The sequence below is a fragment of the Accipiter gentilis genome, chromosome 2 (assembly GCF_929443795.1).
Source record: "Accipiter gentilis chromosome 2, bAccGen1.1, whole genome shotgun sequence".
In the NCBI taxonomy this organism is placed as follows: Eukaryota; Metazoa; Chordata; class Aves; order Accipitriformes; family Accipitridae; genus Astur; species Astur gentilis.
The window spans coordinates 3839408-3853085 of record NC_064881.1 but is presented as its reverse complement, the minus strand read 5'-3'; the positions used below and the strand labels follow the sequence as shown (position 1 = coordinate 3853085).

At 43.2% G+C, this 13678-nt stretch overlaps 2 protein-coding genes across 6 annotated transcripts in view; both read right to left on the bottom strand.

Moving 5' to 3' along the window:
* Positions 1 to 758: 758 nt before the first annotated feature.
* LOC126050489 (calcium-binding tyrosine phosphorylation-regulated protein-like) lies at positions 759 to 5005 on the bottom strand. Its single transcript, XM_049828412.1, has 3 exons — positions 4686 to 5005; positions 4575 to 4628; positions 759 to 1762 (listed from the first exon to the last, which is right to left on the bottom strand). The coding sequence occupies exons 1-3, from the start codon at positions 4996 to 4998 to the stop codon at positions 759 to 761; spliced, it is 1371 nt and encodes a 456-aa protein (XP_049684369.1). The 5' UTR covers positions 4999 to 5005.
* Positions 5006 to 9093: 4088 nt separating this feature from the next.
* Positions 9094 to 13678, bottom strand: part of TTC39C (tetratricopeptide repeat domain 39C) — a 39920-nt gene continuing 35335 nt past the window's right edge. For 4 of the 5 annotated variants that reach the window (XM_049827346.1, XM_049827356.1, XM_049827365.1 and 1 more), the window contains exons 13-14: positions 13465 to 13503; positions 9094 to 12819 (exon numbers count right to left, since the gene is read on the bottom strand). In XM_049827346.1, coding sequence (XP_049683303.1) covers positions 12730 to 12819; positions 13465 to 13503 — 129 coding nt within the window. In that variant the 3' untranslated portion in view covers positions 9094 to 12729. The remainder of the gene's footprint in view (positions 12820 to 13464; positions 13504 to 13678) is intronic. The other variant, XR_007509371.1, reaches the window with a different exon arrangement.

Genomic DNA, 13678 nt, shown 5'->3' with positions numbered 1-13678 from the left:
GAAGTTTGTCAAACTCCCCTCAATGTTTGGGGGTTTTTAAAGCAGACAATATTAATTTACAAGTCTGCCTAAGCTCAGCTCTCCTCTACAAAATGCTTTGCTGAGACCTCACAGCTGCACTGTTTCTCCTGGGGCTTGGAACAGGGTTTGGACAGATTGTGCAGTACCAGGGCGACTTGGAGCAGGGGAGCTCAACTCTGGAGGGTTTCTCCAGCTGGGCAAGGCAGGAGCTGGGCACATGTCACCACAGGGAAGAGAAGCTGGTGAGGGCCTCACCAAGGAAGGTGAGTACCAGCTTTCTTGCTGTTTGCGGACCTGATGACCAGTGCTTAGCCCTCTCAGCCTAGCTGCAGAAACTCACCAAGCTCAAGACAGCACAGGCAACCACCACCATTTTTTTTTTCTAAATGGAAAACCTCCTAGCTCAGTGCTGGAATAGGAGATCTTTCAGGGGCCAAGAATAAAAAATAGGGCTCTTCAGCCACAGGGCACATGTACTAGATCTTAGGTCTCTAACACCTGCTTCAGAAAACGTGGCTTGTTTTGAGCAAGACCATTTGGCATCAATTGGCACCTTCCCATCGCCCTTACCTGCATTTTTGCCCACAGGAGTCCTGCCCAGAGCTAGCCACATCCCTTGGAACAGATGGCAGGGAGATCTAACACATGTGCACTGGGGCCAAGCAGACAGTGTTGGTAGAGTAGTTTCTTAGAAGTCATCCTTACTGTGCATTGCACTGACCTAGGTGCTTTTCCATTTAATGACCACTGATGAAGCTGAAGTAGAGTTGGAAGCTGAAACAGGAAGCTGACACAAAGACCCAAACTTTCTTACCTGACATGACATAAACTTGCTCAGCTGATTCCACTTCTACTGTAGATCCTGTTTTCTCAGGATGGCACACTAAATCATCATCAGCAGATGAACCTGAGGTCATAGCGCTTAAGCCCTGGCCCACATTTAAAGGCTGTTCAATCTTTAACAGATAAGCTGTTTGGTCTACAAAGGGAATGATTATTTTCTGTGGAAACTGCTCTACATAAGGTAGAACCTCTGCATCCATCATCGGCTCATCGTCCCAACACAGTGATACAACCTCAGTGGTTGAGGTAACCTCAGCTTCATTGCAGGAAGGCACAGCCTGCAGTGGATCTTTAGGAGTAGGTGATGGTGGTAATGAAAGAGGCAATGGTGATGGGTCTTCCCACAAAGAGACCGAGGAAGCTTGATTTACATCAGTTGTTGAGACATCAGCCTGGCTGTTTGAGGACCCTAGTTCTCCAGCTATGGAGGACTGACTCCACGCTCCTGGTTGTGGCCTAACAGCCTCTACAGAAGCATCAGCTGCTGGGACAGCAGAAGGATCTTCAGCAGCACTTTCTACTGGTGTACATTCATTCTCTGAGGCCTGAGAGTCTTCATGAAGAGTCTGCACGCTGGTTGCCACATCCCTCACAGAATAAAAAGAATCAGTGTTACCTAGCACATGGGCAGCAAGCTGTGCAGGCTCAGCAGGGATGTACACCAGTTCAGGTCCCTCAGGGGATGAAGCTCCATCAGATCCAGGGGAGGATTTGCTTTCTGCAATGGAACTGGCAAGTGATGGGTGTTGAGTTACTTTGGAGCTATACTGAATATCAGGTTCTTCAAGGAGCTGGTCTTCCTCTGTGTCAGTACACTTGTTCCTTTGCTTGGGCTCCCCAGAAAACAAAGTATCTCTGTACTCTGATGTCTTCTCTTCCAGTCCCTTATTCCCATTTTCTGCAAGGTAAAAAGCACATAACAGCAATACATGAGCAACTGTTTCCATTTAATTAAGTGTGATTTCAGCACCAGCTCGATTAGATGCTCTACAGCACATTCATGAGGCTTCCTGGGTTGTGGAGATGGAATAACTTAAGGAGGGGGTTTGCTGCTTGCCTATCAATAAGGGGAAAGAAAATTCAGAGAGCAGTGGAACCTAGGAAACCTTAACTGTATTCCTGGCCCTGCTGTGATGGCTACATTCTTATCTACTGTCCACAAATGTTGCTACACTTATGGGTTAAAAGATTAGCCCTTTTACATTAAGCACATCAGATAAGCCAGCTGGAAGACCACGGCTCCTCTTAGCAACACCTCAGAACTCTGGATTCATAGAAATTTTTTTAGATGCATAGGTGGTGACATTTTATCTTCCTCAGGAGTCTTGATTAGTTGAACTGACAGGTACCCAAGTGAAGAACAGGGTAAGAAAGACATGAACAGGTTTTAGGCAGGGTGAAAAATGGCTTCTAGATTAGTTATCAAGGGAGGAACACAAGAGAATACTCTTGGGATCAAAACAGCGTTCCATCACATGGTTAATAAAACCCTCAGGATTGGGAAAAAAACCAACAAACCAAGAGGTCTGGTTTCTATTGTGATTAGCAAGCATTAGCCAATATGTAAAACCAGCACAGTAGCAGAAGAGAAGGTGAGTCTTCAGTATATCCTGACAGCTCAGCACTGAGCTGTTTCCTGAAGTCATGACTGGATGAGATCAGAAATTATGAGAGAAACATAGCTCAAAGGATGACAGAGCTAAATCATCTCTGAAAAAAAACATTATTCTAACTGCCACCCCAAGCCAACACACACCCATTTATAATCCAGTGTCAGTGCTGGGCACAAACTCGCTTAACTACCTACTGATGCTACCTACTGGTGCACAAACAGTCCCAAAACCCATGCTGGCAGTATGGGCGGGAGACTCCAGAGGAAGCCTTGCTCAAGCTTGCTGAGGAATTCCTCTCTGATCATCCCTTTTCATAACGCAGTTATGTGACCACATAGTAGGGGTCACCACAGAGAGAGGGTGCAGGAGGGACCTGCCTTGGGGCTTGGTGAACATGCAGGGGTCAGTTCACAATCATGTAAGCAAACCACTGACAGGCATTCAGACAGAAAACTTCTGCATTATGCAGCCACTCTCCAGCATACTTGAAAAGTCATGGCAGTCAGACAAAGTAGTATCTTCATCAATGGCAGAGAGTTGGATCGAGTGCACCCTCAGCAAGTTTGTGGATGACGCCAAGCTGAGTGGTGCAGTTGATGCCCTAGAGGGACCTGGACAGGCTTGAGGAGTGGGCCCATGTGAACCTCATGAAGTTCAGCAAGGCCAAGGGCAAGGTCCTGCACCCGGGTCAGGGCAATCCCCAGTATCGATACAAGGTCGGGGATGAAGGGATTGAGAGCAGCGCTGCAGAGAAGGACTTGGGACAGGGATGGAACACCTCTCCTGTGAGGACAGGCTGAGAGAGTTGGGGTTGTTCAGCCTGGAGGAGCGAAGGCTCCGGGGAGACTTTGTAGCAGCCTTCCAGTACTTGAAGGGGGCTTATAAGACAGAGAAAGACTTTTTACCAAGGCCTGCATTGACAGGACAAGGGGCAGCAGTTTTAAACTGAAAGAAGGTAGGTTTAGATTAGATATCGGGGGGTGTTTTTACAATGAGGGTGGTGAGACCCTCCAGCAGGTTGCCCAGAGTAGTGGATGCCCCATCCCTGGAAGCGTTCGAGGTCACGTTGGATGCGGCTATGAGCAACCGGATCTAGTAAAAGATGTTCCTGCCCAGGGCAGGGCGGTTGTACTAGATCATCTTTAAAGGTCCCTTCCAACCCAAACCATTCTGTGATTCCATGATTATGCAAAAATTGCTGTATGAGATCATTAATGCAACATTTGCAAATGCACCAAAATTCAGCCCTTGGCGATACTTTAAGTCACATTGCAACATCCACCAATCATTTTTACAAGAAGAAAACTACTTCAAGTGCTGAAATCAGTGGTAGTTGGCTTTTTTAGAGGAGATCCTAAGCTAGGAATAAGATAGCAGCACTTCCTGTTCATAGCTGAGGCTTCTCTCCTCATTGCTGTAATTACCTTAGTGTATAGCTCTCAATCTATAGACCAAGGCTGTCTCAAGTGCTGGCTAGTTCCAGGGTTACTCGGAACCCAGCTTAGGTGGCCTTTTTGAATAAAGGGGATATTATGGTAACCAGACAACGGAGACCTAAACCAGTGGGGCAGACGCAAACAGGCTGTGGGCTAGACAATGCACCGCTGTCAATGCTCCCACACAACCTTCAGGTGACACCATGTATTCCAGCCCTCATAGCCAAACCCAGGGAGCAGCTGAAAGCTCCCGGCACTTCCCAAAGGAGTCAGCATCCTGCAGAACTAAATCACCTTTTTATAAACAAAGGGATACGATACCTATTTGCAAAGAATAGATAAGTGTAAAGTCGCTATCGGCTTAGGGAATGATAAATCACACTGCAACATCCCAAAATTAAAACGACCAAAGGTATCCAGGCTCTCCTCTATGCTCAAGGAGAAAGGACAGGATCCCAGGAGACCGATTCTTCCCATGTTAAATAGAAGCAAGTGTTTTCTGAAGATGACTGCCTGTTCAAAAGCCCAGAACCTATGTGCCTCTTTCACGTGACTAGATACAGACGGGATGCATCCCATAGTAAGTAAAAACTACTTGCACCCGTTCGGGTTGGAACATTTTCTCAAAATATCTTAAAAGAACAAACAGCAACCGTCTTACCGCTAATAAACTCAAACTGTTCAACCAGCTCTGTTAGATCCAGATTTGGATGGTCTGAAAACAGAAGCAGACATTAAGCTGAAGTAGGATAGCACTCCCAAATAGCTCAGCTCTTCAGAGGAAGCACTGGTAGGAACAAACCTTTTCGAAATGTGACAAGCTCTTGGAAATAGAGAGCAAAAAACTCAGCAATGTCGTCTGGGTTGTTTTCTATGACAGCCCGGCTCACTCCCTCAAGCAGGGTCTTGAGGCCGCGTGGAACAATCAGCCCGATCTTTGAAGACTGCATCTTCACCCACTCAAGTTGGCTTACGGTTTCCCATCTGTACAAACAGAACCCCTCGGCTGAGCGTCTGCCCCACCCCAGCGCGAAGCGTCTAACGCCGATAGCGTGATGGCAGCTGCTCATCCCTTGCCGTGTCATCACTAACCCTCCTCCGCCCCGTCCCAAACACCCCTTTAACTTCAAGGGGGCATTTACCATTTGCAGTCACCAAACCCTGTACTCCCCCTCTGCACCTTTAGGCAGCAGGGGGCACAGCCAGGGAGGGCAGCTGACTAGGGAACCACGGTATGAATTCAAAGCCATGCCCGGAGTTCCTTTTTTTTTTAAAGATAAACCCCACCAAAAGCACCATCCCACGAGCCACAAAAGCCATTTGTGTTCGAGAAGTTTACAGGACACTTCTTCCTCTCCCCTCCTCCTCCATCCCCGCCGGTCCTTGCTCTCTCCTCGTCCCGGCCTCCCACCGGTGCCCGGGGCTGCCACACCCAGCTGGGAGGGCATGACATCACAGTGCCCTTGCGTCATCATCTGCGCAGTGTGGCTGTCAGCATCTGCGCTCCTGTGCGTTTGCTGGTCAAAAAGGGCTACAGGAAGGAGCAGGAGGCAAAATACACGATTAAAAATTATCCTTGGGCAGCCAGAGCACTCCACGGCCTGGCGACGCTGCCGCTCGTCAGCGAGGGCTGTCCTCCTGCGATAAACACCTGGATTCCCGTTGCTGCACAACTCTGTTTATAACCTTTTTAATAACACATTTTAAGACCGAAGCGCAGAGTCGTGGCTGCCGTCGCTCAGGTCAAGCGGTGCGAGGCCGAGCACCCACGGGTGCCGCCTGCCACAGGGCGCAGGGGAAGCGCTTGCGCCCACAGCCCTTGCGGCCCTGCCAGCCACGGCCTTTTCTCCCTTCCCACGCTACCACGAAACCCGTCCCGGCTTTCTGCCGCTGACTTGCCTTCAAGCGCGTACCTGGCTGAACCCACAGCGCAGGCAGAACCCCTCTGAGGAAGCGTTTCACCTTTGCTGAAAAAACACCAGTTTTCCTCAGCAGCAGCAGCAGCAGGCAGCCAAACCAGAGAGGTTTCTTGCCGGCACAGGAAGAGCGGAACTTTGTGCTCGGCCTTGGGTTGTGATAACTTCACACGATCCCGCATCCCTCCCATCCCTCCACCAGCCACGGTAGAGCGGGGTGGGTGCACAGACCCATCCCCTGGTTCGCAGCCTGGCCTTTTAAGGCAGGTGGCGTACAACACCCAAGGGATTTAAACCAACTTAACAGACTGCAAAATGTAGCACCTGAGAAGCGATGTTCTGTGGTTTGCTCTGGCAGAAGGTCAGAGCAAATGGCTGGGGACCGTACCCTCTTCAGCCACAGCAGCTACGCCCAAAGAGAAACAAGATTTTTCCTTAATGCAGCTCTGTTCATACTGCAGAACCTTACGAGTGCAAGGGTAAAACTCCTAACAACGCTCAACAGCCCCACGCGTAGCATTTGCTTTCCAGTACACATTTTCAGCGGATACGCACGAGATCATTTTCTGTTCCAATAGAGCAAGCACAAAAAAGGTAACTGTATAGTGCCGTATTTTCAAGGTTAGCACCGTGTTTCTGAGGATCACGAACGCAGGAAGATCACGGGGGCAAGCCATGATCAGGAGTCTGCTGTAGGATAAAAAGTTTTATCCACCACCAGTGCTATAGATCAGTGTTCATCAAAGTTGGAAAACCATCATCTACCTACCTGCTCTTGTATTCCTGGATGTCTGCATCTCTACAAAAACCCAAGGGGCGTTCCAATAGCACTGAAGATTTAAGGCTCAAGCGTCATTGCTGCTATAGCATTTAGATTATCTACAACAGCTTCCTTCAGTAAGTAATGTATTCATAATAGGCCATTTAAAATTAACAGAATACTATGTCACTTTCAAGTTAGTTCACTGGAAATAAGTTAATGGTAAACCCACAACAAAATGCTTCTTTCCATAAAAGAATCCTTAAAAAGTAATTTCTCATTGAGAAAACTTCTCACAATAATAGCTCATCTGTCCTGGAGAGTGACAACACAGACCATAGTATTAAAAAAGTTAAATGTGAATATACTATGACTTATGAAATTCGGCAGAATAGCTTTCCTATAGAAAGAATAAGATACACTTCAAGAACACATACAAGGACTAGAAAATGTATGATTTCTGGAGTCAGGATAGTAATCTGAAATCTAGATTTCTCTATGGAGAGCATATAGAAAAAACAGGACTTGAAAAAGGCATTAAACATACCTGGGTGCAAAGGCAGTCATGTGGTTACTTTGAAACCATCCTCAGTGAATACACACCAGAAGATAACCTGTAAATTTGCTTCTTTTGAAAACTTCCAAAATTCTAGGTCTGCAAAGCTCTGCACAGCAAAAGCTTCAAAGGTGTTTAAGTACAGACGTCACAAACAACAGAAAAAATTACCATCAGAGGTAACAGAACAGAAGCATAAACATCCTTACATATTTAAAAAGCCTTCAACCCCTAACATAAAAGTGTGCCTGTCTGAAACTTAAGAGCAGCTAGAGGGAAAAAAAAAGCATCTGGAAACTAATTCACTGTGCTGGAACCCGAATGCCATTTTCGGGAGCCATCTAGAGCAAATCCCTTGTACGAAGTGTACCAGCCACTCTACTAAAAGATGTTGCCTCTTGAGCCCCAAACTGAAGAGCCCCTCAGCCTAAGAGCAGTTTGCTCCGCTGAAGGTAACTACCTTGTCCCACCATCCTTCACCCCACCTGCGTAAGTAACAGCTTCTGACAATGTTAAAGTCTTGGAAGATAGAGATTGGACAGAGGTTCAGCAAATCAAGGTCCCAGATAAGCCTTATTTTTCTGCCCAAAAAAGCACCAGGTCGTTCGTTAACTCTTCACGAGATAGTTCACAAGAAGGTTAATGAGTCACTCTGGTTGGGGGCGCATAGGGGGTGTTCTGTTTTGGTTTTTTAACTTGCAATATCTTTCAAAGCTTCAGCTAAATAGGCGGGAGAAGAGGACTTGCATTTTTTGCAAGCACCATCTTCGTGTTTCTACCTGCCAGACTTCAATTGAATTCTAAGTGGGGGGTTGCATTCATGTACAGAGGTCTCCATGAAAAACCTTCTTGCTTTTCCTACCAAAGGTACAAAATACTGTTTTTATTTAAGGTGTCTTTATGCGTATGTCTCTGATTCGGTCTTCCCCTTCATTAGGGCCTTTGCTACAAGTGGGGAGAAGCGTAGTACAATTATCTTTTTCAATACAGTAAATATATTACTTTAGTGAAAGACTGGGAGGCGTTTGTTACATAAATATTTTTTATCAGCAAAGTCTAACAATCTCCTTCTCCCTCCCTTCCCCTCTCAAATATCCAACTCAAATGAGCATGGGGTCGTCCCGTGTCGTCGTCCCCCCCCCCCCCCCCTTAACCTCTTTACCTGGGAGCCCTTCTGGGCATCTCCTACAGGTAAGCACAGCTTGCCAAAAAAATGACTGAAACACTGAGGACCAGCCAGTCCTGGTGAGCTTAACAGATTACTTGACTGGAACACCATCTTGGAAGAAGTCACATCAAAAGATAAACAACATTTTGGAAAAAGCAGCAGTGAAAAAATTAGGGGTAACAGTAAGACAACTTAACATGAACCCCCCATGGCTAAAACACGCTGGTGTTTAAAACACAGAAGCTAAGCAGGTCATGAAAATCTTGGGTAACTAAGCAAAGAGATTCTGAGCAGAAGCAGGGAGGCAATACGCAACTCTAGTATGCACCTACCCTGGTAATCTATGCTGGGTCCAGTTTTGGGGTCCAAATGTACGTTAAAAAAATTGGTCAAAATGAGAAATAGTTCAGTGTTTAACTCTGGAAAGCCTGCCTCAAGCTGAACTTCCTACTGTCTGGTAAGAAACAGGGATGGGGAGGAGGAGCAGGAATATCACTTTTTGCCATCTACTAACGAGAGCACACTGTTATAACTGTACAAGTTTTGAAGGTCAGGGAAAAATAGCTTTGCAACATAGTGACAAAGTTAAGCCTTCTGTAAAAGAACCCAATGTTTTTTCCAGTGCATCTGGTACACCGGCTAATTAAATATAAGAATTTGCTTTTGCGTAAATTAAGACTATTGTATATAGATACCAATAACCCAGTGTAGAAACAGCAGGTTCTTGTGCTTTCTGAATTTCTGTATAGAATACTGTGTTTTAATTGTTCTTTGGTCAAAATGAACCAGAGCTGGAACTTGCCTGTATATGTCCATCTCCTGTAAGTCAACTTTTCCAGACAGAAGTAGCTTTTGAAGCAGTATTTTCTAGCTCACCTCAAAACATTAGAATACAAGACAATATTGCATAAGCATCTCCTCAAACTGCAATTAGCAGAGAAACAATTCCCTGTCCTGTCTTTTTTCCTGAACTCCTGATTTATATAAAATAATTTGTCACACAGTTCCTTCAGGATGATGGATCAGAGTCCATATACCTGTACTTCTTACTCCTAAAGTTTCAGGGGAGTCTGACATTTGTGTTCTCACCTGCCTGCAGGACCCCTGCTGAGCCAAGGACAGGTGGACTAGGCAGATGCCCCTGGCTGCCCAATTGCCTCCAAAGACAGCTAAGTATTAATTTACTGCTTTAGCTTTAGTAATACTGGCTTGGGATTGCATAATTTTTCATGAAAGCGATTGCTACCGCTGTTAGTATTTTGTAATGATGACTGGAAAGGGAATTGGAGTGTCCTTTATAGGCTACCCTGCTTTGACTCCCAAGAGGTTCAATGAGCCCCCTTGCACCACCGCAGAGCGCTCTACACTAACATAGCGCGCTTCCTCTTCGAACAGTTACAGAACAAGTTTTAAACGTGACTACAATCAGTTGTTGGAAAGGCAATCAGATTGTTGTAAATTGAAAAGCAGTTCAATACAACATTTAGGGAATTTTATTTAAGAATAAAGCATAACTAGAATATGAAACAAGCATTCAAAGTCAGAGAGAGAAGAAATTAAAGTGCTTTAGAGTAAATTAGAAACATTTTTCAAAGGTGTAGGAATACAACAAAAACAATTGTGTGTGGTTTCTTTAATGAAGAACAAGTAAATGTGATGTCTTGAAATCGCATCTTAAACCTTGTTCACTCTACTGTTGATCTCAACATGACACATGTAACTCACTTTCTAAACCAAGAGACTGTAATTATACTGGAAGAACAAAGGCTGAGGTAATTGCTGACTAGAAAACTTTGTTACAGAGTCACTTGACATCCCAGAAGTTTTCCCAATAAGTGATATCATCTTGTTCAGGAAGCAACCAATTAAAAGACAAATTCGAGGAGCAAGGGAACAAAAATCATGTCCACGTTTCTTTTAATTTTACTCAGAAATATAAAAGTGCAAGTTCTGTAAATTAACAACATTTACAGTACATCACAATAAATATGCCACCTTGTGACATCTAAAAATGCTAGTTATTTATTTGAAATGAGTCGTATTGAGATAAAAACTGCATCAACATCAACAAAAATACCTGACCCAGTAAAGATAGTCTTAACATATTAACTAGCAAGATGCATATTCCATTATTGCTATTAGACCATGCCTCCGAGTTCCAAAGTATAAAAACGTAGCAGTTTACACAAAATACCATTGAAATTTTTCTCATCACAGGCACAATCTAACATAAAAAATAATTCTGACATTTACAATGTAGGAGATTCTCCTACGAGGTGAGGAAAAAAACAACCCAGAAACAGATAGTTCTATTTCAGTGATGATTCGCTAAATCCACAGAAAAGCTGCAATTTGCACAGAGCTGAACTGTTATATGAATATATAGTGTCTTTCCCTAACTGTTCCTGTCCTGGTGAGAACAACAGGCCTTCTAGTAAGTTTACTACAATTTGCTAGCTACCTCCAAGTATGTAGACCCTAGACATCCCAACACAAATCGCATGCAGGTGCTCTGTGTCCTGAACAGCCTAGTCTCACATTATATTTATGCAGTGTATGTAAGAGGAATTTTGTCAGTAACTGTACCGTTTCTAGCTCTTTACCCAGAAGGGACTGTGTCTCTGATTGCAAAACATTAAAAGTCAGGTAGGACAAAATAAGATTTCAAGTACATTAAAGCCCATTTTTAAAATCGTTATTTGAATTCTAAGTAATCACTATATATACAATATATTGTTTTCTAGTCAATACTTATTTGGATTGACCAAATAAGGTTGAACACTCACTTATGACTCAGTATTACTGTCAAAGTTGAATAAAAAACCCAGTGTACTATCTGTAACACACCTAGATTATAGAAAAATAAAACTGCTTTTTTTAAGAGTTAAGAGTCTCTCATCTCCTTCAGGAACTGCAACAGAAGTGTTTAACTGCTCTAGGAATGCCTTTCATAGCAGGAACTGTGTATTTCTAGAGAGAAATAAAAGTGTCTCAACCGTTTCATTTGGCCTACCAAATAGGCTATTACTTTTCTCCTCCATATCAGTCTTGCTTTAGATGCAACCTCAAAAGCAAATCAATGAAGGTTAGGTGTGGGCAAGGTCTAAAACTTTGGCGACATATTCTACAAAAAGGTAAGAAAAGAAAAAACGTAAGCTAAGGAACTGTTTAAGGCAACCTGACCAAAGTAAAGATAAGGCTTTTGGATCACTATTTCCAAGGATATCCAGTTTTCTTAGCTTTCCAAAGTAACATCAACTAACTTTCTGGTCAGATTTCCATTCATAAGCTTCTTTAAAAAAATATTTACCTTCCCAGAATATGATATTAACTGAATATAAAACATAAGGAGATACTACATATTACAGACAAAAGTAAAAAAAGCTACAGATGAGCACACAGATGGCCAAGTATCAAAAATTCTACGGTCATAATAGAAGTTTTAAGCTCTCCGAGGTATTTCAATATCTTAACACCACAGGTTTGGAATACCACATAGAGACTTAGGATATCGTAGTATTGGTATAACTACCAAAGTAGATTTTTGGTTTTCTGTTTTGTTTGGTTGGGTTTTTCAATACCTTTAAAGGTCACTGCTCTAAAGACTCAGCAGTTTGAATATAAAATATGTAAAATTACTGTATCTGGCATATGTATTTTAACATGATGTTCACAATATTAAGAGCAGAAATAATAACTGCCCACGCTGTATTTGCATGTCAAACAAAGTAAGTTATTTGGCTGGAACGTACCAGAAGCAGAGATCCTAACTATTGACATAATTTATATCACAAGTATGAGCTGGGTTGGGAGGGAAGGAATGAAGAATGGAAGGGGATGTGAGGTTTAAAATTCACACATTAGTCATCATGAAGTAATTGACATAAGCCACTGAAATTTAGTAAGATCTGCTTTTCGCAGCTCAACAGTTTTTCTCCTCCCGTGCACTGGCTAATGCTTGAAGAAAAAACAGTGTTCTGACTATTCCCAACGTCAACATTTACAGTGATTACTTTTATTGTATTATTCTAATCGAAACAGAAGTGCTCCCCTTGTCATATTTTAGATCTAGATCTATTTTAAAAGGTAAAAATCATACCTGCCAATATTGTTGAAGTAAATCATGTGTGCTTATTTAGGCTTATCCACAGTTACAAGCAATTGTGTTCAGCTTGGTTTAAACAGAATAAAAACTGAAGAGTTAAAACACAAGGTCACTTAACCTTCTTCCTGGTTGATTTACTTTTAGTTACAATTGTAATGTTTACTAAGCCATACCAACTCTGACCATACTAGGAAAGTGTCTCTGGCACAAGTGGTTTTTCAGAAGAAAAGCTGGTCTTCCCAACAGCTCTTTCTTCTGCTTCATCTTAAAGTGCAGAAACTGTGGGAAAGGATAACAAGACCTCCTGTCTGTCACTGTGGAACTACCTCCCTTAGAGAGGCTAAGGCTGCGTGTATGCGGACGTGCAATCTGTTCTCAAAGTCATAGCCACTAAATTCCTCCTGGGAGAGAAAAAAAAAAAAAAAAAAAGCATATAACTATTAGCCTCCTTCACTTTATGATATGAAGATAATTTTACTACTAATGCTTAAGAAGTCATGTTACAAAACAGACAGAAGAAAAGAGGTGAACTGGAGATTCATTGCATGTTGCAATATCCCCGCATTACCCAAAGTAACCGAATTATTACAGAAAATCCATGTTCGTGAAGACTGCAGAAAGCTTTCATTTCCAACATGCTGTTTGGATCCCATGTAGTTGGAACAGCACCTAGGAATTTCTGCAAGTCCAAAAGCTCTAGAAAATCCCAACATGCCCAAGGCAGGAACCAATTGGAACAGACAAGGAGTGGAGAGTTGTCATTTTCAAACTTTCTGTAGCCAAATCTTAGTTGAAACACTTGGCGAGGTTCTAACGCTTCACTAATGTGAGTTCTGTGCTACGACTGACATAGAAATACACATCTATGTAAAATACATGAATGTGTATCATATACATTAATGTCTATCTACATGATAAAGTTGTAGATTATAGGTAAGGGACACTGACACTTAACATCCACCCCCCTGGCCCCAAACCCCCCAAAACACCACCTCTCAAGTGCCCTCATCTCAGAAAGATAAATTTGAAAGTGTCTTAGTTTTTACCTTGGCTTGGAGAAGTAAGGTTTTTCCTCTTGGCACAGTCTACAAAAAGACAAACATTGCATTAGAAATGCATTGCAAATGTTACAGAAAATATCTTAAGTATATGGCCTGGTCAGTCCAGAATAGCACCTCTATCTTGAAAACAAGATACTGAGCAGACAAAAACCTCTCAGATTAGGAAACTAGAAACACAAATGAGGCACCCAAGAAATGC

Bases quoted from the DNA above. Each gene is read 5' to 3' on its own strand.
- LOC126050489 (XM_049828412.1), bottom strand. From the start codon at position 4,998: ATGACACGGCAAGGGATGAGCAGCTGCCATCACGCTATCGGCGTTAGA. The intron at 4,629-4,685 runs GCTGAGCTATTT...TTCTGTTTTCAG, and splicing joins ACCAGTGCTTCCTCTGAAGA to ACCATCCAAATCTGGATCTA. The intron at 1,763-4,574 runs GTAAGACGGTTG...TTTACCTTGCAG, and splicing joins ACAGTTTGAGTTTATTAGCG to AAAATGGGAATAAGGGACTG.